A 26,997-nucleotide genomic window follows, 5' to 3' on the forward strand; every position below is an offset into this window, starting at 1 on the left:
AGAAATTCATTGGCGTAAGAATCAGCTTTTATAGACAAACTCCACAGACGATCAGTTCAGCTCTTACCTCCGGAGTACGGACAATTTTTCAAATAGAAAAACAAAAACCCATGAATTCTGTTTTTTTTTTTAAAAAAATGTTTTATTTCATTCAAAGTGACAGCGGTGGATTCAGGATTTTTATCTGTTGTTTCAATGCTTCTGTCAGTTTGGCCTCTATAAACGGACTGATAATCAGCAGGTTTGTTAAATGAAACTTGCATGACGAGCCGAATTAAAGCTATGGTACCACAGGCCGAACAGGTTTGGTCACTTGTTGTCACTTTGTACTAAATCTACAGCTCATGTACAGATGTTTATAATGGAATTACGAGCAGCTGACTAAGTGGATTTATCTGCACCTAGCAATGGAAATAAAACTCTACATTTGAAGACTGCAGAGAGTCATTGAGCACAACTTTGGATTTAAAGTCACAACAAACTCCTTTGTTAAAGGTGAGGAAGTAAACTTGTTTGCAACAATCCAGCTCAGGACTCAGAAGGGCTGCTGCTCTGTCGTTTTCTGGCATATTAAAGCATTCCTCATCTGTGTGTAAACTGGATAATTTCCCAGGTAATTTGGCAGGAAGTTTCCTTCCCTTCCTGGACAAGGCAACAAAGTGTTAGATCTCAGCAGTGAATGGAAAAAGTTTAGAGCAAGCAGCAGATGTTTCATATTAACATTAAGGCTTCTGGCGATGCAGCAGTTGGATTTACAAGACACTGACTTGTTCCAGACAGATAAGGGTAAACGCTTCACTCAAGCTAACACCAATGACAGAGCAACATCCTCCAAATGAAAATTCAGCATTTGATTTTTTTGAGAAGTCCTCAGCCTGCTTGTGATTCTCAAAGGGTTGTTTTTTTTTTTTTTTTTTATTCCTCCATTATTGGTATCTGACTTTTGTTTTCCTTTCAGGCAATAAAATAAATAAATTAAAAAAAAAAATCCTACCAACTTTGTACAGTTATACTTGGTAAAGAGGAGTGTTGGACAACACATTGTATGAACATTTTTCTTTGGAGCAGATTGATCTTTTCACTGACCATCAGTCTCAGGGTGGTTTCACACTGGCTTATTTGTGTATATATATATGTCTACATTGTCACCACAAATATGCACATTTTTGTTGCATTAAAACAGCCTGTTAACACACCAACCTCATTACTACAGCAGGCTGTTTGTTTCTTATAACAGCCATTTATGTAAAGTACACATATGCACAGAATTACAAAGCAAACCGTTGCATTCATCAACTTGTGGTTTAAAAAGTACATCCAGTAGGGGGCAGATCAGAGGCAAATTACAGACTCTTCATGACAACCTTAAAAAGTCCACTTAAAAAAAAAAAAACAAACAAGATAAATGTTTTTTTTAGTATTCGATTTTTAGATAAAAATCTAATACTATATTTACCTCCCGCCCACATCGATGATGGCACATGTGACCCAACTGTGTGAAGCCCAAAAGTTATGATTCCTCAGACTATATATAAAAGACATAATAGTTTCTGTGACATCACCCACTGGTTTCTGGACAGTGCATCACACTGCATCCATTAGTCACCATTTTGTCTTGGTTAAGAATCTGCCTTTGTCGACATACTTCAAAGCTGCCATGCTCCTTTTCCCCCCAATCTTTACAAAACCCACATGTTCTCAAGGAGAAACTACTCGTACTACTGTGATGACTGCTACTAATATAGAATTTCTTACTTAATGTCAAGAAGGAAACCCAAAGTAGAAATGCTTTTCTCTAAAGGCCACTTGAGGCTAGCTTCGAAATGAAATAAAATCACATGTAGGCAGCTGTAACTGCCAAATTTGAATAACATGGCCTGATGTGCCTGATTGTACTATCAGGCAACCAAAAACGTCTGTGGTCCAATTTTGGTGAGCAAACGTTTGCATGCTTTTGGTTTTTGTTTCTCAGTCTGTTGCTTAACACGAATCTAAAGTCTAGTTATTAACCAGGCTTGCAAACATCAGCTGGTAACTGTCATGTAATTAATATATCCTTAGTATCCTTATTTTCTTATTATATTGTTTTATGTACTTTAATAATGAAGGTTTGTAGAGAAAAGGCCACTTCTGACTCAAACTAAGTGCTCAGCCAGACTGAAAACAGGAAGTGTAGAGCTGTACAGCGTATTAATAAACTTTGCCATATAAGCAATGGTTGTATTGAAAAGTACCAAAATAATACCTATATGAGACAAAGTTTATGATTCTAATGTTAATGATCCTGCAACTGGCGTTTTGGGCTGTGCAGGGGTCTCTCTCTCCCGGAAGATGATTGAATAAAAAGAAATAAATGTTTTAACACACTCTGAGTCGGTTTGCTCTGTTCTATCATGGGGACAAAAGAATCGGGGTTAATATTTGGTGTTTCCGCCCGGTTCGTTTGTGTCCCAATTTGAATTTCTTCTTAACATCAGGAGAGTTGACATTGAGACCAGATCAGCGGCTGCCGCTCAGAGATGAATTCTTCTCAGGCAGCGGCCCCAGTGTGGACATGGACTATGAGATGTTACGCTGCAAGTTTGATTTTCGGGAAAAGAGGTGCAAGCTGCTTCTTCATTGCATGTGTATTTTTATAGTCGGGTTTAATTCATGCATCCTTGCACTGAGCTGTGGATTCAAACTGTCTCACTTCTGATTCTTTCCAAAAATAATTTCACATGTAACAATTTGTGTATGTGTGTTTTCTATTCATTCACGTAATTGTTAGTTCATGTATTTATCTTTCTCTGTCTTTCTCTGTGGTGGACAATCCTAAACCTCCATGAGTTCAGCCTCCATTTTCAATCTAATTATATCCTGTACTCTCTCACTCGAACTCGTCCGGGCTTGACCCCTCACTGGTCCCTGTCCCTCTTCTCACAGTGTCCTGTGTGGCCTTCAAATCTCCAGCAAACACAGGCCCAACTCAGCTGTTTCTTCTTCTCTGTTAATCTTTCAGTCTTTTCTTGTAGGTTAACTCCCAGCATGGCAAATATCACGTCCAGTGCCTTCAAACAGTCATGTCACTTGTCAAGTTTCCAGCTTGTGATTCAAAGCTCATGTTCCATCAGTGGTATTCATACATGCTGCTGCTTGACCCTTCAGTGTTATAGGTCAGTTGCACTGACTTTTGCCTGCTGTTAACTCTTCAAGTCCATGGTGTTCAGACCCCAAAAAGAAGCACAGAGAACCATTGTTCCAGAAAATGTGTTTAGGAGATTAAAAGCTCGTAAGACATAGGTTAAATGTGAACATAAAAGATATGCACTACCTGTTAAAGGGGGCGAAGAAACCAGGCCTAAAGTTTAAAGATGAAACGGGTTAACTCTATAGAGGATGTTACCAAAGGTTGACAAAATAATCTAGGACCTTTTACCAGAAAAGCTACTTGTATCTGTTTGGAGTTTACAGTGTACACTGAGGGACGTCAGGAGTGGTTTTAAACTGGGATTGAAAGAACAATACAGTATCCACATCTGAACTGATATTACCTGTGATGTGCCAATATCAGCCCTTATATTTTCAATAACTAAGTTTAGGTTTCAAGTATCACCACATTTTGAGTATTTTTGTATTGACGTGCAACAGAAGGACTGGTTCTCCTGACTTTACTACTCCAATGAAGGTTGGATACAACAGGGGGTTATGTGCGTTGATTAGAAAACTAAAATCTCCCTATTTTGGATGAAATCAGCTGCAAACCTTGAGACTGCAGCAGACTGCTGAATCACACAGGCTGAGAACCAAGACAGGACAGGAAGTTCCAAGTATCATTGGCTTACATTCTGAAAATGCAGAAGTAACAAGGCTTAAAAAGTTTGTCATGATCTTCTAGGTCAGGACGGTTTGTGTTAAAATTAGGATCAAATAAAATGGAGGGATTATAAATGATATACAATGCAAGAAATCTTATGTGGCCAAGTGAACACTTCCTTCACTCGGCCTCTTTCCACCATTTCTTCTTAAGGAAAAAGTGCTTTTATTTAAAAAAAAAAAAAAAAAAGACGAAGAAAAAGGTTATCCCTGTGTACCTATAAAATCCAATAAAAACAAAGATAGGATAAAATAAAGTTTGTGGTTGTTTCCAGCTCACAGCAAAGGTCTTTGTGGTCTATCCCAGCAGTTGCACACGTCAGGAAAGTTGGTTTTAGGTCTAGAAAAACAGACTGATTTTTTTGAGTTGAGCTTTAACTTCTTTCAGCCAGCAAACGTTGGAAGAGGCAGGGGATCTCTAAATTAGATAAGCCTCACAGATGTGTCCACAGGTAATTCAGCTGTCTGAAAAAGCTTAACAACATTCATTCCAGCATTCCTGGATGTCTGACTCAAGGCAGTTGTGGTGACTGACAGAAAAAGTGCAGGAGTCTAATTTCTACCCTAAAACAACAAATGTATGGTCTAAAAACTGGCTCAGATTTGGTTTTTGAGTGCCAGAGGACAGCCAGGTGTTTTGACGATCAGCCAGGTAGAGGTCAATTGAGTTTATGTGCCAGTCTGTCGTTGGTGCCTAGTTCTGTCTGCACGGATGTGGTTGTGTTGAGGTGTAGAGTGATCTTGCCTTCGTTGGCAAGGTGTTGGATGATCTGATTCTCAAAATCAGCGCTGTGGACGCCGGTCTTCTTGAAGGCTCCGGCAAACTGATTCTTCTCCCAGTAATGATGCCAGTTTCCTTGCTTGTCTGCACCATAACCAAACACTGACACCTGGACAGAGAGAAGGAAGCTATTTCATCAACCATGCATGACACACTGCTGACAGGTCATACTGATACTAAATACATCCCGCTTTTATACGCTTCATTTCATGTGTGACTTCTACCCTCACATATTAATTTTTGTGTGAATGCTGTAAGGCCCGGGTTTGAATCCCGCTTATGGCAACATTATATTCAGTTAACAGTTCAACTTTTTTAACTCTTTTCAACACAAACTTCAGCTTCTTCACCCATTTTCAGCAGAATTTTCAGCTTCTTCACCTCTTTTCAGCACAATTCAGCTTCTTCTGCACAGTACACATTTTTTCTCTCATCACATCTTTGTTTGGGACCGGAACTGGTTTGGCTCAGTGGGATGACGAGCCGCCGTGAGACCCGGTAGCAAAGGTTCAAATCCTACCTGTGGCGGTTGCCGCACATCTTCTCCCGTTTGCGTGCACTCTGCTTTCTTGACATTCTTCAGTCTACCCTTGCAAATACAACTGTCTTCAGCAGTTCAGCTTCTACACCTCTTTTCAGCAGATAATTCTGCTTCTTCAGCTGTTTTTTATCAGATTCCACTACACGGCATTCAAACTGCATTTTCGCAGGAAATGCAACTTTTTCTAGTCTTGGTTGTATTTGCCATGACTTGCTAGTCTGGACATGCTACAATATTGTCTGGACTAGTCTGTTTTTGGTTAGTAACACCATATTTTGTGAATATACAAAAAAAAAAAAAGAAAGAACAAATGTGGTTTTTCTCTCTACAGCCAGTCTTTACTTTCCTCTTACCTGGTCACAGACATGCAGAGCAAAGACGATGGCCAGCATGCCGGTGGACGGGTAGCGACCATGATGCTCGTTCCAACGTTCATGAACATACTTAAAGAACACTGGGTTCACCACAACAACCTGCGCACACACACACACACACACACACACACACACACACACACACACACACACACACACACACACACACAGTTTGTTTAAAATGGACGCTTATCAGGGTAGATATGACAGAAAATAAGGAAATGTATAACAGGTCATGTTTGAACATCAAATGTAGCGGGGCATCTGTGTCCAGATCAGACCAGAAGTGTGTATTTCATCATGTGTGGTTTCTGGTATAGACACTTCCTTCACTCTCACTCGTCTTAAAAAATAAAAATACTACAAAGATTTATTTGCTCATCTTTGTTCCCTTATTCTTTAGCAAATGCAATTTTAAAAATCTTGTAAATACCGGTAGATAAAACTAAGAACTAAAAATAGGAGCAGCAGCAAAAAAAAAAAAAAAAAAAAAAAAAAATGAGTTAGAAAAAAAAAAAAAAAAAAAAAAAAAAAGAGTGAAGCTGAAAGTAAAAATAGCAACAGAAAGCGCTGTAGAGAAAACTGAGATCAGTCGAGATTATAATTTACCTTGTCTTTATCAGCGTGCACTCTTGCTTTCACCCTCATGTAGGTCCTGAAAAAAAGACACACAAACACTTACATACAGGTCATATATGTTTACAGTGTGTCATGTTTCTTTTTATCTTTTTGCATTCATGTATATTAGTGTATAAACATATGCAACTCTTACTTTTCTCTCTCTCTCTCTTATATATAAGAGATATATATCCCGGGATCCCTCATAGGGGGTCTTTGTCCCTGGGGGGGGTGTTTAAAAAAAAAAAAGAAAAAAAGGGAAAAAAAAAAAAAAAAAAAAAAAAAAAAAGGGGCGTTCGTATTAGAGTAGCCTTATCACTTTAGGCGCTATGTCGGCTGCGTTTTGTTTACAGCACTTTATAGATGCCCCATCTATTGAGCTTTTAAATAGCTGTCGCAAAAATGATTTGCTGCAAATTGTGGATCACTTTCAGATGCAGGTCTCAAAAAATCTCAGTAAGATGTGATTTGAAAGCTTTAGTAGTGGACAAGTTGGTGGAAGCTGGTGTGATTCAAGCGCCTGTTTTGCCTGTGGTCTCTGGTGTGCCACACCAAGCTACCATAGTTGAGGAGGGCCACAAGAATGGTTCTTGTGGGGATGGCGAGGGGGATGAGCGGGGAAAAACGCCGCGCACACTTCCTCGGTATGATCCATTCTCCTCTGGGAGTTCAGATGGCAGAGAAGGAGCTCGGCTGAAGGTGCGGCTGGCACGTCTCAAATTGGAGGCTGAGGAGAAGGCCCAGAACAGGCGGCCTCAGCTAGAGCTTGAAATAAGAGGGCTGGAGATAGAGGCAGACAAAGCCATTAGGCTGCGAAAGATTGAGCTGGAGTCTCAGCCACAAGCCTCGTCTACCTCTGCTGACAATTTCGGTTCCACCTCCTCATCCGCTTCTGCTTTTGATATCAGTAAGTGCATTTCTTTAGTGCCCACTTTTAGAGAAACTGAGGTTGATACATACTTTGCAGCATTTGAGCATATCGCTGGTGCATTGCAGTGGCCTAGTGATATTTGGCCTCTTTTGTTACAGTGCAAACTGTCTGGCAAAGCCCAAGAGGTGGTGGCTTCGCTTTCTTTAAAGGACAGTTTAGACTATGCGTGTGTTAAAACAGCTGTTTCGCAGGCATATGAGTTAGTCCCCGAAGCCTATAGGCAGAGGTTTCGCCAGCAGAAGAAATTGCTGACCCAAACTTATGTAGAGTTTGCTAGAGAAAAGGGGATTCTCTTTGATAAGTGGTGTGTTGCTTCAAAAGTAGGTGACTATGACGCTCTGCGTGAGTTAGTATTGTTGGAGGAGTTTAAGAAATATTTTCCTGAGCGTATTGTGCTATATTTAAATGTACAGAAAGCGACTTCTCTCGCATCTGCTGCTTTTTGCTGATGAGTTTGTGCTCACTCATAAAGCCTCGTTTACTGGCAGTGAGAAGCCACGGGTTAGCGCTGTGCAACAGCCGCACACGGCTAAAGTGTCTGGGTCCAGGGAAAACCGCGAATGCTTTTACTGTCATAAAACTGGACATGTGATTGCTGACTGTTTAGCCTTAAAACGCAAAACATCAAATGCTCAGCAACCCAAAGAGGTGGGTTTTGTGAAAGCTGAGGCCTGTAATGAGGTGCCGGACCCCTGTTTCGAACCATTCATTTTTGATGGCTCAGTATCGCTAACCGACAATCCCTCTGATTTAAAACCTGTGCGTGTTTTAGGGACACTGGAGGTTCTCAGACTGTCATCCTCTCGAGTGTTTTACCTTTTTCTGCTGAAAGTGAGTGTGGTTTTAATTCTGTTCTATGGGGGACTTGTTGATTTGAATAGACTGTGCAGACTGTCCCTCCTGCCTTTGCACCTTTGTTTTGAGTAGCTGCCGGTGAGATGTTTAGGTGATTAGTGTTCTACTATTGCTATTAGCGTTATTTGAATATATGAGTTGTTTGTTATGTTTGTTTACATCACCCCATTGCGTAGTGAGTTATTTGACTAACGGTTTTCAGTTGTGGTAATAAACCTTCTGTTTTTCTTTTTATCTAACCCTCTGGGCTCATATTTATATATAGCCAAACAGCCCCCTAGTTCTTGTTCTCTTGAAATTCTTTGTAGTCTATCACTCTTTTAACTCTCTCTCCCCATCAACCCTCTGCTTACTCTGCTCCACCACCACAACCATCTACACCAGCGGTCTCCAACCCCCGGGCCGGTACCGGAGTGTGAGTTGTTTGGTACCGGGCCACGAGAGTTGAGGCTCAGGTTTGAAATTGATGGTTTTCATGGTTTTTATTGTTAACTCTGTTTCCCTGGGTATTTTTCCCATGTTGTAGTTGTGTGCCTTATTTTGAAAGAAATATTTATGCATTACCATAGCAACCAGAGAGCATTAAGGGGCAGAGAGGAGGATGTTACTCTCAATGTTGTTGGCGCATTCCAGAAGGACGCTGCTAATAAAGTTACACAATTACACAGTGAATTTGCGTTTATTATTATATTTACCAAATGCCACCGTTTTTTCTTGGTCATTTTATTTTGTTGTATATATCAGCGACACCTTAAAGGCCGGTCTGTGAAAATACTGACATTAAATCCGTGGCGCAAAAAAAAAGTTGGGGACTGCTGGTCTAGACTCCAGGAGTTTAATTTTAGATTTTTTTTTTTAAAATAAACTTTTCCCTCTTACATCAAATAATCTCTCCTGTCTGATATGTTTTTTGATGTCTTTTTGATGGATGCATGTGACAATGAGCATACTTGTTTTTTTATATATCGTACATTTTGACTGTTCCGGTGGACAGCGCGCTGGTCAGCCACTCCAGGTCTCTCAGTTTGAATGGCAGCAGGATGAGGCTGGTACCATTACTGATGTCCACTGCACTCTCTGGGTACAGGAAGTGATGCGTCGTCCGACGACCGACATCTTCCTCAAACCCTTTAGTCACCGCCTTGTTCATCCTGAAGAAAAAAAACACATGAGGAGGGTGAGGGCTGTGTGCATGCGATTGTGTGTGTGCATGTGATTGTGTGCGTGTGTGTGTGTGTGTGTGTGTGTGTGTGTGTGTGTGTGTGTGATTGTGTGTGCGCATTTACCGGAACACGAAGCCATGAGAATCAATGAGTGCGCCGTGTCCAGAATGCCGTAAGTTGCCAGAGTTGCCAACCACTGCACAACTACGGCAACGTGAGGGCACGGGCTCCAAGTCTATAGAGGGTGGGGATATGACCTGGAACATCTTTGAGATCACTTCCTTCAAGGACTGATCGTTACCGGCCCGTTGAAGACTCTGTGGAAGAGCAGACAAACAATTTTTTTTTCTGTTTAACACACTTATACTCAAGTAAAACATTTGCATAATGAGTCACGTTAAAAATTCTTAAACTTCCAGTGTCAAAAGGCTTGTTATTGGTGCTTATCTCTGTCTTTCATGACAGTAAAATAATTTTTAGTTAAATAATTTCTTAATTTAAAAAAAGAAGAAGGTGAAAGAGTACTGACACCCCTACCCCTGCGCACACACACACACACACACACACACACACACACACACACACACACACACACACATACTTTACTGCCTTCTGTGGCCCAGACTAATTATGTTAGCAGCATTACTGGCCTCCTCTTTTTAATCTACTAATGGTTTCTGCAGCAGGAGTTCACCTCTCTAAATGCAGGAAAAAGACTCAGACATTTGTCTTCTCATGCAAACTGCAGCCAGTCTCCACAAGGACAAATTCAGGCTTCTGAAAATACAAAACTTCATAACTGTTCTTGACTATTTACTGCAACATCATCCAGTATGTTACAAAATATCTGTTGGTCTTTCAATTTAAAACAATGCCCAGAGATTAAGCTGATTTGCTGTTGAGTCATTTCCCCTTTGAAGTAGGGCTGCTCGATTATGGCAAAAATGATAATCACGATTATTTGACGATATTTATTTAACCCTTTAAGATCTACCATAGAACCAAGTCCGCCAGAGCTTATATTATTTTTTTTACATGTTGTAGTGCCATTTGTGGGAGCATTTCAAGTTGCTATATATCAATACAACTGTTATAGCCCATATTTTAAAAATATGTAGGTATTAAGTCCATAGTAACTACATTAATTGCAAAAAAGTGCAATAAACTACAAAAAAAAATTGGAAATCGTTTTTGTTTTTTATACATATATTTCTACTTGGAGAAATTTAAGAGGTTTATCCCTCAAAACTTTAAATACAAAAAAGTTGCAAAAAATAGTTTACAACAACAGGAAATTTATTTTGAGTGTCTTCATAGTTTTATTTTGGAGATACACCAATTTTTATATACTGCAGGAAGAACAAAAAAAAACAATCCTATGATGCAAATTTGCAAAGAAAACAGCAGGTGCATCAAAATAAACTATTTCCAGCAGTGCAATTCGAGTTCTAAGCATCCGAGAAACTATTCAGAAAAGTCAAACATGACTTATAAAAACACCAGTATAGGCTTTTAAGGCCTACAAGTAAAAAACTATATTTTCCGCGAAAATGACATCACTTCCGGTTTCGGGCAGGAAATGCGATAGTTCGCGGTGATGTCTTTTTCAATGTGGGAAGTGTTATGAACAGCTGATCGGATCGGCAAAGCGTGTTTCTGGAATATTATGTTTTTGTTCCTGCAAGCGCTTTTTATGCAATTTTTGCAAAGCTTTATGTGGAAGGAAACCGTGACCGAGGACAAGCTGATGGCATAAGATGTAAGTACAACTCCTCTGGTTTCATATGGAAAAAAATTTATTGTGCTAGCTTAGCGGTTCAGGTTCTACAGGGATTTAAAAATAGTTACACAAAACGAGCATGCTGCTCTGACCGGCTTTAAAGGGTTAACAATAACAATGTATTGAATAATGACTTTAAAAAATAATATAAAATAGTGTGCAAATACTGATAACAGTGCAAATGTTTGCAATATAAGAAATAAATGAAAAATGTGAACTTTGCAGTGTTGCTCTGTGGTGCAGCTACTACACCATAGCAAAGTTTACACACTGTGTCTACTTGATCCACGTCTGACTCCGCGAACCCATAATGTTTCCACACCACTGAAGTTTTTTTTTTTTTTTTTACCTCTCTTTTCAACCAACGGCAGTCCACTCCTCTCCAAATAACTTCTGCTTAGCCTTCCGAACTTCCCTCGGGTCCTCTTAATCGCGTGTTCGAAATGCAGAGCAGTGCGCTCGATTTGCCACACGGAGCAGCGCGAGAGTAAAGCATGAGGGAGGGGCTAATAACCGGCTCAGTCATTTTTAATGATCGTTGAAAGCCCAGATCGTAATCGTGATTAAAATTCGATTAATTGAGCAGCCCTACTTTGAAGGCTGCAATGATTTCCTGTGAATCTTCTTTGTTCCTAAACTAAAGCAAAGGAAATAAAGGGAAAAACTGTAAATGACTTGGTAATTATTTACTTACTTGCAATAAAAGCCATTTACTGTAAAAAACAAAAAAATCGCCTTGTTTATTTATTTATGTAGTTTAAAAAAAAAAGCTTTACAAAAGTTGAATTAACAAATGATGCATTACTTTGAAGACAGTACTGTGGCTTAAGTAGACATTACTAATACTGCTGTATTATTTTAATAAAAAAACATTGATAATTCAGGGTAAGTTTATAATTTGGACATTACATTACCATTTGCAAAAAACTCTTGTTTTATTCACTATTCACAGAAAGTGTTTTGGATTTAGAGTTTAAGTAAACAAAGCAGTCACTGCCACTGGAGTTCGTGACCCTGCTGGCCATTAAAAAGCCACAGTTCTGCTTTTCACATTTCCTGGTTAAAAAGGAACAATCATTCAAAAGAAAGGAAACTTAAAGGGAAAGGAGCTTAAACAGCTTGTTTCAGACCGACCTTCAGACCTTTTTGGGGGCTACACTAAGGTGGAGTATTAGATAAATAAGGATCATTTTTTAAAAGTGAATCTTGCAAAACTATCTAGTCCAAGAATAAAAATGTAGAGTTGGAAATAATGACAATAGGTCCCCTTTAATAAAATCTGAACTATCACTACATTTTGTCCTTACCAGCCACCATTGAAGTGCATCAGAGTCAAAATTATTGCCGGTCTCTTTGATGATGGGCTGCTGTTTAGCGTCGTAGCGCTGGCTGAACCATTTCGACCCATTGTTGTCTGAAATACAGGCATCAGAGCAGCCACACAGCCTGAAAGAGTACAAAACACAGGTGTCAGACCAGGGTATTAGTGGATATGCAGGGTTACAAGTGTTACATGTCATACTTAGCGTTTTTCATAAGCTGCTCCTGAATCACCATCTCTTCCTCCTCCTCGTCATTTTCTTCCTCAACCATCTCTTCCTCGGTGGGACCAAAGGGAATTTGTTCAGGTTTCAGGTAAGGAGGTGCCTGACCTGAAATTGGGCCCGTGAATTCAGCTGCTGGAAACAGAAAAAAGTTCAGGCCGTGTGGATCAATACTTAAAAAACAACAACAACAACAACAAAAAAAAAAAAAACCATTCATTTCTCACACCCGCTCTTCACCTGTCATCCTGCCACTGGACGCGCTGTGGCCTCTGGGCAGAGCTGCAGGCTGCAACAGGAAATACCTCCTCTGAATGCTCTGGCTGGCAATCATGAGGAAGAGGATGGCAGCGATCACCAAGGCAACACAAGCCTTCCTCCTAACAATCATCGCTGCACTATCGGTGTTCAGCAGGAAGGGCGTGTTCTTGAGCTGTCAATTGACCAGCTATGTCAGCATAGTGGGAATGTTTCACCTGCTGTCATCTGGACATTTTCCTTTGTTCTGTCACGACACCACTCAGCTTTTCCTCCATTAAGGCTGAGACCGGTGTTGCTTTCTGATTGGTAGATACAAGATCTATTGTTGGAGACACAGTGAATATTGCGTCATTAATAATAAACTAAATATGTGAAACATGTATTTTCTTTTTTGCATTCTTTGCATTGCAACTCAGCAGTGTTTAAATACCTTAAAAACCACTGCAGAACTGATTAAAGATTACATAAAAATCTGATACTGACAAATCAGCCACTGGCAATCACACTCTCTGGGGCCCAGTATCAATCTATATTCAGATCATTTGAAAAACCTTAAGCAAACAAATCGAAGTGCATTTCTGTTTATTCATAAAAAGCCAAATATAGATTAAAAAAAAAAAAATAATAAAACCAGGGGAATATCTGGAAACTGATCATCTGTGACATATCATAAAATTATTATTGGTTCATTCAAACCTTGGAAAAAAAAGAAAGCATTCAGCTGCTCTCCCTCACTCTGATAACAGAGTCATGCTAATTCTTGTTTTGCTCTGTTGCCATGGTGAACTCGGAGTAAGCAGCACTTAAAACAAATTTTCCACCTGCCTCACCTTGCAATTCATTAAGGTGAAAGCTGCTGCCAAGAGGGAGTACCCTCTAGCGTTACAGCCCAAAAGAGCTGAGTACATCACCGATAGGAGAAGTTCCTCTCTGAAAGACAAACAGGAGCAACACAACCAGTGAGCTAGTCGGTAGCTCATTGATAGCTTACTCGCCCCACCCCCCAGCCAGATCCCCCAAAATGTAGTTTTGATGTCATCACTGATGCTGATAAAGGGGAAGGCTGAGTTTCAGCCACAGGCGCAGCGCCACTCTCTTAAAAAAAACTACAGAAAGATTTTTACCGAATGGAGTCATCCTCTTACTCCCACTCACCTCCACACCTCCCCTCTCCTCCTGCAGGAATGTATCCGTGCACACAGAACTCAGCCTGTGAATCCCAATCAGATCTGGATTCAGTACAGCTTCTCCTGTTTCAGCTCTCAATGTAAATCTCCCTCTCACTGTGCGTGTGTGTCTCTATGCATGAACACACTCAGTCTGACCTGTCAGCTAACCTGTGTCAGTGTGTGATTCTTCACTACTATTTATGTAAATCGGCTATCACACAGTTTTCTACACAATATCCATTTGATCTGGTTTAACACACATGTGCACTTTACAATCTTTACTTCCCTTTTTCTCATTTGACTTGTAAATTTTTTCAAACTGACATTTGTCAGTCCAATAAATGATGATAGGCGGTATATTGTCTGAGGTACTTTTTGATGGGCGAAGCAATGTAATCATGCACGGACTGATTTGCTTGTTTAGAATCTACAAGTTTTTTGGAGGGAATGTTTTACATTCTTTAGTTGTTTGTTTTAGAACAGCCTTTTTCCCGCAGCACGCCATGTTATAAATACTCGCAAAGAAAACGGCGGCCGTTACAACCTATTTCTAAAAATGTACAATTTCATGCATCGGTTAAAACACTGGACTCCAGGTACATGACGCCCAGCTGAAAACACTTCACGCAAGTCGAGCTGCCCGAGATTCACAGAATTTACAGAAAATGTTAAATTTTTGTGATTTATATCGTCAGGACAATAAATGTCTTATATCGGGATATGAGATTTTGGTCATATCGCACAGCCCTATATCCATATGATATATTCTGTATTTATACAGTGGCTTGCAAAAGTTTTCGGCCCCCTTGAACTTTTCCACATTTTGTCACATTACAGCCACAAATATGAATCAATTTTATTGGAATTCCACGTGAAAGACAGATACAAAGTGGTGTACACGTGAGAAGTGGAACGAAAATCATACATCATACCAAACATTTTTTACAAATAAATAACTGCAAAGTGGGGTGTGCGTAATTATTCAGCCCCCTTTGGTCTGAGTGCAGTCAGTTGCCCATAGACATTGCCTGATGAGTGCTAATGACTAAATAGAGTGCACCTGTGTGTCATCTAATGTCAGTACAAATACAGCTGCTCTGTGACTGTCTAAGAGAATATTGGGAGCTACAACACCATGAAGTCCAAAGAACACACCAGACAGGTCAGGGATAAAGTTATTGAGAAATTTAAAGCAGGCTTAGGCTACAAAAAGATTTCCCAAACCGTGAACATCCCACAAAGCACTGTTCAAGCCATCATTCAGAAATGGAAGGAGTATGGCACAACTGTAAACCTACCAAGACAAGGCCGTCCACCTGAACGCACAGGCCGAACAAGGAGAGCGCTGATCAGCCAAGAGGCCCATGGTGACTCTGGACGAGCTGCAGAGATCTACAGCTCAGGTGGGGGAATCTGTCCATAGGACAACTATTAGTCGTGCACTGCACAGAGTTGGCCTTTATGGAAGAGTGGCAAGAAGAAAGCCATTGTTAACAGAAAACCATAAGAAGTCCCGTTTGCAGTTTGCCACAAGCCATGTGGGGGACACAGCAAACCTGTGGAAGAAGGTGCTCTGGTCAGATGAGACCAAAGTGGAACTTTTTGGCCAAAATGCAAAACGCTATGTGTGGTGGAAAACTAACACTGCACATCACTCTGAACACACCATCCTCACTGTCAAATATGGTGGTGGCAGCATCATGATCTGGGGGTGCTTCTCTTCAGCAGGGACAGGGAAGCTGGTCAGAGTTGATGGGAAGATGGATGGAGCCAAATACAGGGCAATCTTGGAAGAAAACCTCTTGGAGTCTGCAAAAGACTTGAGACTGGGGCGGAGGTTCACCTTCCAGCAGGACAACGACTCTAAACATGAAGCCAGGGCAACAATGCAATGGTTTAAAACAAAACATATCCATGTGTTAGAATGGCCCAGTCAAAGTCCAGATCTAAATCCAATCGAGAATCTGTGGCAAGATCTGAAAACTGCTGTTCACAAACGCTGCCCATCTAATCTGACTGAGCTGGAGCTGTTTTGCAAAGAAGAATGGGCAAAGATTTCAGTCTCTAGATGTGCAAAGCTGGTAGAGACATACCCTAAAAGACTGGCAGCTGTAATTGCAGCAAAAGGTGGTTCTACAAAGTATTGACTCAGGGGGCTGAATAATTACGCACACCCCATTTGTAAAAAATGTTTGGAATCATGTATGATTTTCGTTCCACTTCTCACGTGTACACCACTTTGTATTGATCTTTCACGTGGAATTCCAATAAAATTGATTCATGTTTGTGGCTGTAAGGTGACAAAATGTGGAAGTTCAAGGGCGCCGAATACTTTTGCAAGCTACTATATATGTGTATGTGTGGTATATTTATGCGTACATCCTTACTCTCATTCCCTTTTATTGTATCTGGAATATGCAACTTCTGTCGGTGCTGTGCTACTGGAAACTGTGTTTCCTGGAGGAACCCACCCGAGGAATTAATAAAGTTTCATCTAATCTAATCTAAATCGCACAAAAGACTTAACATTAAAATCTAAGATTTTCACTGGAAAAAATTGCTTAGGAGTTTCTTCCCGTGTAGGATGAGAGGAAGCAGCTACTGTCAGTGGCTGTCTTATTCACAAGGGGTCACCACAGTGTGTAGTACCACTTGTTTGATTTGGTAAGTTTTTATGCTGGATGCCTTTCCTCATGTAAACCCAAATGGATGGTAAGTGAAACTGAAAAAACTAAATAGTTACACCTGTTACAACCTTTTCAGAACAAGACCAAACAAGTCAGCCCCATGACGACTGATTGTCAACATTGATACTTTTCTCTTAAAGTCATCCACTCCAGATGAGAAGAGTGGCACTCAGAGGACAAAGATTCTGACACAAAGGCAACTTCCTGGATAAACATAACTGCACAGAGCTTAGGGCCCCCTGGATTTGTTGAAGAAGAAGAAGATTAAGATGATGAAGGAGACAAAACTGGAATCAAAGAAAGTGATTTTCCCCCACAAAGTATTTTCAAACTCTTGCAACATATTCCTCTGTAATATATGAATCTCTGAGCTTCTGTACTGATGTATCATTAAAATGGTTGTAAAAAGCAACACAGTTGAACACTTGTGTCCTCAACCCAGTGGCTGCAGTACAAAGACCAAGGTTACAAAAATCAAGAGGTGATGAATGGTGCGGTTTGCCAGGCAGTGGTGCACAGCGAGTATAATGGGGCTGTAACTGTATGCCAAGTTGGAATGTCCAAACTTGCTCCAATACAAAGAGCTTTTAACACAGAGGCAGCTCAGAGCGGATATTATGATTGGCCCTGTAATTCCACACAGGAGGCAGCACACGGACCAACGTGTCTGCTAAAAATCCACCCCGAGAATTAGGAAATGCTTCAAACATCCTTGGGAACAAAAGGGGGGAAAGTTAATTCAAGCATAGTGGTCACAGTAGTAAAAAGTCTGGTGTATATTATTATATTTTTCCAATATGCACTGCCCATATATTCTGCTTCTCTTTGATGGCCTCCTGTTAAATCTGTTGAATTTAAAATATTTCCACACACATACAAAGTCTTGAATAATCAGTCCCCATCTTACCCTAATGCTTTAAAGCAAAGTGCAGCAGCCAGTCTGAGACTCCGTGTTTTGTAGAAACTGCACAATAAATTTTTAAGTAAAAAAAAAAAAGAAAAGAAAGAAGAAGTGTGGTGTAGCAAATTTGATACAAAATACAACTCGTACATGCAAATATTTTATATTCTTTTATTATTTTTGAATTTATTTTTTCCCCCATTTGATCAGGAGGTTTACTAAACACTCCATTTTCAATTCCATGTTATTAGCTTAACCTGCAAGTACCTTGTTTTTCCAACAGAGCACTTGCCTCTCAGATTAGGAACCACAAGTAAGTCTGCCGAGTCTGTAAAAGTAGAATGTGAGGCAGGGCCTTCAGCCATCACCTCCGTCCCCTGTGAACCAGCTAGTTGAAAAGATCAGATATCTCTCAAAAACGTCCTCCTGTTTTCTCTCCTGATGAGTCCATGTGTCCACGCAAGCCAAAAACCACATCTGTTACAACTGCCAGTTATATGTGGAGATGCAGGACGAAATTAAAGCAATTCAGATTTAATTAATTATGGTGATCATAACAATATTAACTTGTGTGTATAGCTGGGGAAGAGACCTAAAAGTCACCTAGACTGGCAAGCGATCACTGATTGCTTTGACCACGGTCGATCTCCAAAATCATCATCTACTTCCACAGACCTATGGAGAGGTGACACATTGTTGTTATTGTCGGACAACATCTCCCACACCAGGAGGAGACTCTGACAGCACTGAGCAGCTCTTTCTGTGGCAGGCTGCAGCACCCACAATGTGGGCAGAGGTCTTTCCTTCGAACTGCTGTCAGACTCCACAACAAAGACTGGAAATGACCACACACGCACAGACAGAAACACACATAACCAATAAACCATGGTAGCCTTTGCCAGTCTCGCTTATGTGCAGTGTAATCTTTCTGACAATTATGACATATTATTTTACTCTATTTCAGTCTTTCTCAAACTGTGTTACTTGGGCTCTCTCTGGTGATACACGGGAAATCTCTATGCAAAGATGACACAAGAGTTCCCGAAGCTCTTCTGGGAGCTGGAGTCAACCAGAAAACATTTCCTGGAGCGTGAATCCTCTATAAAGAGCAGCCTTTCCTTATCGCCAGCTACACAGCGCTGGCAGGCTCGTTTCCCTGGCCTTAAAACTGCAAAGGCGGCACGGCGCTGTCACGCTGATGGTACCACCTCATAAAATATATGGCTCTTGAAGTACCACCCTTATGAGCGACGTTAAAGTACAGTAGTATACGCCTAATTAACACCACATAGAGTTTAGACAAGACAATTTTATTTTTTATATGAATGTTATGTATTGTAACTGTCATAAACAGGATGCGGTAATTGATAATAATAACAACCGTACTGCATTAAAATCATTCACAGCGGGTGAGATATCTGGTCCCACCTGATGACCTACAAACCCTGCTTCTGGGTCAAAACTACTCTGCGTTTATCAAGGCAGTTGTGTTTGTAACATGTTTTAATGCTTTGTACTTTGTTCTATTTAATCTGAACAAGCCCCTAAAAAAAGCAGTGATCACTGTCGGCCTCTCTTGGTTTTTATTACCACTGTTTATTTTAAAGCTCAGTTTTTAAAACCTTATATGTAACTACAGCCCAGCCCATGTAGCAGTATATTAATTGCTAACCTTGTATTGTGGATGGATTGTCTCAGTATTTCTCCTGACTGAAGTTTGGTCTGTTTACATCAACCCGACATGCGATTGGATTTGTCCCTAAACATCGGGAACCCTCGCGTTAGCGTTCATACTCCAGACATTCCTGCAGTGTAACGAATGGTGTGTGTTAACTGGCTTCATGTGTATAGGAATTTATTTTACTTATGTATTAATCACATTATTTTATTGTATACTGCCTGGGTGCCACTGGATTTTAACAAGTCTCACACTCATACAGTAAGACGAATGGTGGGGGTCTAGTTAGGAAGTTGGGGGAAGCAGACAGCTCCACAGGAAGAATCTTTTGTCTCTTTGAGGACTCTGGGAGGTAGCAAGGGAGTGTGACTCTTAAGGTATGAAACCGCTGTCTGCTGCCTTTTGTTCCTGGAGAAGGTATTTAACTGAGAGCCATGCTAGGCTCAGAGAGACTCTGCTGACCTGCCCCGCGGTCATGTAGGCTCTCCACAAGCTTGGTTGTCTGTTCTTTGTGTGTTTTGATTAAAGAATGTTAGCTACCGCTCACCGCTCGTCTGCAGGCTTTATTTAAATGGAAAACTTCCACAACACATGGATCGATAGATCTGGGTGTCATCTGCTTAGCAGTGAAAATCTATGCCATGACTTCTGATGATACTGCCTATACTGAAAACCTATACTGATGATACTGCATGTATAATGTGAACAGAATTGGTCCTAACACTGAACCCTGTTGAAGTCCATAATTAACCTTCCCAGTGCGGGTATATGTGTGTGTGTGCGTGTCTCAAATGGTATTAGCAATTGTCAGTTTTACAGAAGGAAGTGTAGACTATGGAGATGTTTGCCAACCCTAAAGTCATAAAAGTTAAGAAAAGCTCTGTGTGCAAGTTATGGTCATGCAAATGTGTCTGCCCGCCTTTCCATTTCGACAGCAAGCACATCACTGGAAGCAGATGACATATGCAGCTGCTGAATGCCTATCGGTTGACAAATGGGACAAAATAGAGAAAAGAGCAACAGCGGAGTTCATCCAGGAATGGGAGAAGAAAACAAAACTTTAACCTCCTAAGACCCGAACTCTTTCATGGCATGCATTTTTAATTTCTCTTTATATTTGGGCAGATTGGGACCTGATGAATGTAAAAACAAAGAATTACGTGATTTTTTTTTTTTTTTACCTGATTTTTGTTTAAGAAAAATAGGATCCAGTCTGTCTGTCGCAGGGCTAATGCACAGAGACAGGCAACCATTCGCACTCACATTCACTCCCGCATTCACACCTATGGGCAATTTAGATTGATAAATTAACCTAACCCCACAAACTGCATGTCTTTGGACTGTGGGATGGACAGTCATTCATTTCCTCTTCTGCTGGCTTCATGCCTGAAGTCTTTCATACATTTGTAAACCTGTTCAGAAAACCTGTTTCCCTTATTAATGAAATAGGAAACATCCACTTAAGGCAGGGGTGCTAAACTCCAGGCCTCCAGGGCCGGTGTCCTGCAGGTTTTTGATGTGTCCTTGATCCAACACAGCTGACTTGAATGGCTAAAAGAGCTCCTCAAAATGTCTTGAAGTTCTCCAGAGGCCTGGTAATGAACTAATCATTAGATTCAGGTGTTTTGACCCAGGGTGACATCTAAAACCTGCAGGACGCCGGCCCTCGAGGCCTGGAGTTCGACCCCCCTGATTTAAGGCAATGTAAATATCCCAGAGAGTTGAGAGTTGAAAAGACAGTGGAGGGTCTGGATGTTGTTTTAGGGTTTTCAGGATGGGGGAAAAGGGACAGATAATTTCCTGTCCCAAGAACACATTGCAACAACAGGGCTTCCAACAGGGCTTCTCTGACACCTCAAAAGAGGTGTCAGAGATCACCTCAAAAGTCCCTTTTGCGTTTATTGATCCCAATATGCAGCACCAATAGTCTCTTCAGCTGATGTGTAAAAACGTCCAGGCAACTGCGGGCATTCACTTTAACTGGTGGAGTCTAAAGCTCCATGTTGATAAAGCAAATTAGTCAGCTGACAAAGCAACAGCTGCTTGCTTTCTCAAATTTCTGTAAAAGGAACAAGGCCTTGTCGAGACCCGTGGAAAAGTAAGTACAGTCTACTTGATGCGATCAGACCAGGTCCTCTGATGTAATAAACTCTTTGGCTCACAAAGGTTTCATTACACTTGCAGTAATGAGCTCAGCTGTTACAGACTCTGGGAAAGTTTCACTTTGTATATAATAAAGAACAGCTCTAATGACTGTGACACCGTCAATATTACATTTTAGTTAGAGGGGAAAAAGCAAAACTAAAAAAAAAAAACGTGTTTGTAGTTGCAAATTTAAGTTAAATTCTTGCACTCTTGAGCCCTGCACACAGCAGCTGTTGCCTTCCCCACCGTCTTTCATATCACTAACAATTCCCCCTCTCTTTTAGATTCTTGTTAAAACTGCAGAGCCTCATATGCTTCCTCTAATGTAAAAAAACAAGATGAAAATACTAAGAAGAAAAATAAGTCAAATTAAGGTATTATTGATCATTTCTGCTTTTCTTTATAAACTGTTTTATTTTTGGATGATTTCTTGTATTGTCAGTTTCTTCCTGTGATATAGCTAAATAAACTGCTTCACTTCAATACAAAACTGTTGACCAATAGTCTACTGATCCCGACAGATAAGATATTCAACAGTCCAAAGTTTTGTTTAACCTTCCTGTGTTCCTGTATTTACACGCAAATTTACGTTTCAGGAGAGACATCCGCCACGTCCAAATCTGGATCCATCGGTTTACTGCAGCAGTAATAATATGCTTACCATGAATTTACATTGATAAGGTTAGAATGACTTTTAATGCCATTATTGATTCATTTTAAAGGCCTAATTCTTTCTTGTTGAACTCACTGACTCCTGGTCAATGTGTGAACTCCCATCTAAAATGAATATCGAGCACCTTGTTGATGCACACTGTTCATTCACAAAGGAACAAAGTAAACACTAAGCACAATCCTTTGTTAAATACCAGGACTGTAGGAGTATTTAAGTTGCCTTAAGTATAACAGAGACAGTACTTTATTTCTGCCATTTTCAGAAGTATTGCTGAACTGAATTAGGAAAGAAAGTGTGTCAAGCTCTTAAAAGTTTATGAAGGTAAAAGCCACATGTGCGTTTTTGAGCCTTTGAGAGGACAGTGACTGATGTAAAATTCCTTGGGTCCAAGTCTGAACCCTTAAACATCTCTTTGAAGAAGGAAGGATCAGCCACGATGTCCTAAAATTGCACTTTGTACAATCCTCGTGAATTACACACTACACCAACAGTCAGAAACGCATTCCCTAGTCTTTCATAAAACACGCCAACTCCAAATTTAAAACCTTGTATTTATCTTCAAACGGTCCCTACTGAGGAAAAAAAACATTCTGACTTTCAGAAATGTAACTTACAGCGGTCCTCACAAAGATAGACGATCGACTATACACACAGAACATTTTAACAGCAATACAGCACAGGAAGAAGAGAGGCTAAAAAAGCTTGCTCTCATATCCGGTACAGGAAGGCTTGACTCACAGGCATGATTTTTTTGGGGTGGGATCCTTATTACATATTTTTACTGAACCTAAACATGTCACTGTCCTGTTTCTCTACATAACGGCTGTCCTTGTAGTCTGACAGTCCATTTTATAAAAAGACAACATCTATTCAGCATTAAGTATTGCCACACAAAAATCCTCTGACTCTGAATGTTCGGTGAAGAAATGAAAATGGATTCAGGCAAATGAGCAGACAGTGAGTCTGTAAAAACCGACTTAGTCAGATTTAGTCAGGCCTCTATAATTACTTTAGCCCCAACCCAGTCTAAAAAGAAAAACACTAAATGACCACACAACCTGCTCCTCTGACTGTCATTACATTACATTACATTCAAGTGTACCATTTCAGTTGTCACATAAACATAAATATCACAGACAGTCCCAAACATAATTACACAGGGAGTTTTACTGGTCCGGCGCACCTATGATCAAAGTGGGCTGTAGCGGGTCCTCGATATAAAATGAACCACAATTCTGTCACTTCTTTGAAGTTTTGAACATAAAGCACTGATTTTTTTTTTGTTCTACCATTTGACTATAAACAAGACAAAGCAGGAGAGCAATAATAACTGGGACTGTAAAATTAAATACAAGACAGTCAGTATCATAGACATGGCTATCTGTCCGTGCCCTTCTTCTGTAAATCAACAGCTAGTTTACAAGAAATACATAATCGGTTATGGTAAAATGTTATGACTGTATGGAACACAGTGACCTTGAAAGTAATATATTCTGAGCCCTGTCAGTTCAAAATAATTTGTAGAAGTCTTGATGCGTTTGTCTCTTCACCCTCTGATTGCTTTCTTCTTCTTCTTTTAAATTCTCTCACCAGGTGGCAAATGGTCTCTCTCCCGTCAGCACTGGCCTTTCCCTTCAGTTACTTTTTGTAGTGTTGTTTAATTATTATTTAACTTAGAATTTATTGCAATACCTTTTTTCTGCTTACTGACATTAACTTAGAGGATAAGCCTGAATGACGGTTGGTTCCAGGCCTTTTCCCTCTTTTGTTTGATTTTGCCATGGTGCCATCTCCCTTATTTGTGTTTAAGTGTCTTGGGTTCCTTTGATCCATGAATTTAGAGACCACAACAAAAGGTACACGATGAAGCCACAAATACTACTTGCCAAAGACCTGCAGAGCAACCGAAAATAGGGACGCATCAGGTATCATACAGACTCCAGTAGCACAACTGGCATCTCTGACACTCTGCTGATCTAATTTAATTAAATGGAATTTAGGGTTATTATATGTACATTCATCTTGCATAGGCGGAGCCCGCTGCATTCCAAGAATTAGAGCAAACACAAAAACAACAAATAGTCAGCAGTCCAGGAGCATTTTACACTACCACGCCAAGGTCTGTTTATTTGTTTGCCATAATTCATGACCTGATTGTGATGAGGCAAACAAACACTGGTCTAGTGAGCTGATGAGGAGGCACATCGCCCTAAAACTGACTGGAAAACTTCTATTGATCCTACAGTTTCATGATGAGATGTCAACAACAACTAAGTGATTAACTGCTATTACAGCGATACTGCAATACATAATATTGACAGCCAGGGGAAGATGACAAAAAATTATATTTAGCACAGTTGCTCTGTTGTGTCCTGAGGATTAATAATTAGATTTATGTTGATAAGGTGTCAGGGATAAAACTGCTGATCGTTTCCAGGATGTCAACAGGAAACAGGAAATGCTGTAATGAAGTGCTACGCACAGACAATCGCAGGCTACCAGCAGACTAATGTCACAGAGATGATAACAACCTGGAGTCAAAACAGGCCACACTGTCAACAGCACAAATATTACAGCAGCTGCTCTATATAAACACTTGATGGTCTTTTACCAGTAACACTAACGCTGAACTCTACAGTAGGGCAACAATACACCAAGAAAACCTCAACACATAATATAATATTGTTAAAGCACTAGCAGACAACAGGCCAACTCCACTCCAAGAACACATTAAATGCACACAAAGCAGCCGAGCACCACCAACTGTAATCTATAAAGACTCTCAGTAAGATAACTACAGACTAGCGATACACTGAAGTTCGATGTGGGAGGAAAATAACACAGTAGAGTGCAGCTACGTGTAAATACACCAAACTGAGCGCAGCATAACAGAGAAGTACTATTAAATGTACATTTTATGTATGTATGCCTGACATTTCTCCTTAACTTCCTATTCAAAGAAGTTCTTTTTTTCGATAGCGTGGTGTACAACAAGCTATAACTAGACTTTTTTTTTTTACTTTTACATTCTTCGCTCCATGCTTATCAGTATTTCTCCTCGGGGTTGTAAATAAGGGTACCGGTTTATATTGGTTTGCTTGTAAAACTATCATGCAAATACATTATTTTGCTTGACTAAGCATTATGAAGGCTAAGTAACTTGTACAGTTTTTGATGGCGCTTCTGTGTGGAACCAACTGAAGGCTTTACTGGATGTCCCACACTGTTACTGTTAGTGTATTCTTTGAGGGGGCGGCATTACATGAACCTTCTGGTAAGGCCCTCATTTCCTCATAAATAGATGGGTGGGCGGACAGACTTCTGACAAGCTAATGAATATTACAGGAGTAATATGAGCGATAAGTAAAGTCTATGAGGCAAGCTACAACACACAGGGTCACAAGACTATAGACATACTGTAAACATCCATTAGGTAAAATATATTAAAAGTACAATAAAAACAACCACTCCGTTTAAACAGATAAACTACAGCAATATTTCAGGAATACATGAAGCAGGCCATTATAGCTAAAGGTACATCAAATACTGCAGAAAGGCATAGAAGTTGACAAAAGAGAATATTCTAACACCACCATGAAAATCGCTATTATTATGTAGGACAAGCAAAAATAAGCTAAAATATGATAGGGATGCAGATATAAAGACCAGAGCAAAGTTCTAAAATAATTTTAAGGAAGCACTTTGTAGTAAGTTGTGGTTCCTTAAAATTGGATATACAAAGAACTGCAACTGCATGTCCCCCAGCAGCAGACGGGCAGCTACAAAAATAGAAAAGTACAGACCTCAAGTCTGAAGGTATTTGTCCCCAACCCACCCCCAACGTTATCTGCCTCCTTCTAAAGTATCTCACGCCTTTTCCTTTCCTTTAAAAATCACAACACAAACAAGCAATCCACGTCAAGAGAAAAACAGCACAATCCGGAGTAAATCTGGCTTCAAAATGCGTTAAGTTTTGGTGGAAACTTTAAGAAGTTTCTAGCCCGAGTTACGAACACGCCGTTACTCAGAATGATTGATACACGGCTTTAGACACATAACGAGCCAGTAAACAGACGGTAAAACCGCACAAAGCTCCGAGAAGAACAAACCGAAAAACACTTACACGAAGGAGCAGCAGCTGCAATAGACACCAGTTAGATTTTCTTCCTTTCTTTCTATTAGAGGAGCAGCAGAGCTGAGGGCATGATGATGCAGAACAGAGACCCCACCCACCGGGAGGGGAGGGGCTTGGCGAAAGAGGAGATTTTTTTTTACCACCCAAAAAACATTTTTTCTTTCTAACGGTGCGGTTTTTTGGGTGTGTTTGTGTTACAGGCATGTTGCAGTGTTGAGTCTTTAAATTTTTACAAAATGGATGCAAAGATTTTACAGATTTATCTGGTTAGGCCTTCTCGGCTTTGTTGAGAAAAAGCAAGGAGATAAAATCCAACAATAGGTTCAAGTTTAGGTTCTTAGATCAGGTTTCATTTGTGTTAATTAAACATGAGTTATGAGCTTATTAGGTTAATTTAGGTTATTTTTAGGTAACCTGTAGCTAGTTTTCAAGAATTAATACAAGTCAAAGTAATTTATCTCTGAACTGAAATAAACTTGTGTGTATTTCCCCATAAAGAGAAGGAAGAAAAAAAAAAGAAGCTTCAGTAATTTTATCTGTAGTTCAGTCAGCTGAAGTCTTAGAAACTTAATTGGGCTGTAATTAGCCCATATTTTAATGTCATACGTTTCATTCCAGTGGTTTTTGGCACTCACATTTATGAGTTTCTGTTCATTTTGTTTTTAAGCTTCAGATCAGACCAGGCCATAAATTTAGCCAGCTAATATATTATCACTCTGTAAACAATTACCAATAATAGTGGGACAGAGTGTTCAGCAATGTTCACTGAAGGGCTGTACTTTAAATGCTTTTAAATGTAGATGTAATTTACAATGGCATTTGGGAACTATAGGAGCCTTTGATATACTACTATAATATTTCTCAGACTGCCCTGTAATTGTTCTAGAAATGAAGTCTGTTTAAATA

At 40.1% G+C, this 26,997-nt stretch overlaps 1 protein-coding gene across 3 annotated transcripts; it reads right to left on the reverse strand.

The window, feature by feature from the left end:
- Positions 1-131: 131 nt before the first annotated feature.
- On the reverse strand, positions 132-26,208 carry st3gal8 (ST3 beta-galactoside alpha-2,3-sialyltransferase 8). Of its 3 annotated transcripts, none has more exons than XM_040005076.1 (9): positions 26,080-26,208; positions 12,683-13,022; positions 12,421-12,574; positions 12,206-12,344; positions 9,242-9,435; positions 8,927-9,106; positions 6,161-6,206; positions 5,531-5,650; positions 132-4,745 (listed from the first exon to the last, which is right to left on the reverse strand). In XM_040005076.1, exons 2-9 carry the CDS (start codon positions 12,831-12,833, stop codon positions 4,515-4,517), a joined length of 1,215 nt encoding a protein of 404 aa, XP_039861010.1. In that variant the 5' UTR covers positions 12,834-13,022; positions 26,080-26,208; the 3' UTR covers positions 132-4,514. The 3 variants fall into 3 exon arrangements, with proteins under 3 accessions (XP_039861010.1, XP_039860996.1, XP_039861003.1); XM_040005062.1 differs by having other exon boundaries at positions 12,421-12,577; XM_040005069.1 differs by lacking the exon at positions 26,080-26,208 and adding an exon at positions 13,534-13,646 and having other exon boundaries at positions 12,421-12,577.
- Between the last annotated feature and the right edge of the window lie 789 nt (positions 26,209-26,997).

This window comes from Simochromis diagramma, unplaced genomic scaffold (genome assembly GCF_900408965.1).
Source record: "Simochromis diagramma unplaced genomic scaffold, fSimDia1.1 OVJJ01000320.1, whole genome shotgun sequence".
Classification (NCBI taxonomy): domain Eukaryota; kingdom Metazoa; phylum Chordata; class Actinopteri; order Cichliformes; family Cichlidae; genus Simochromis; species Simochromis diagramma.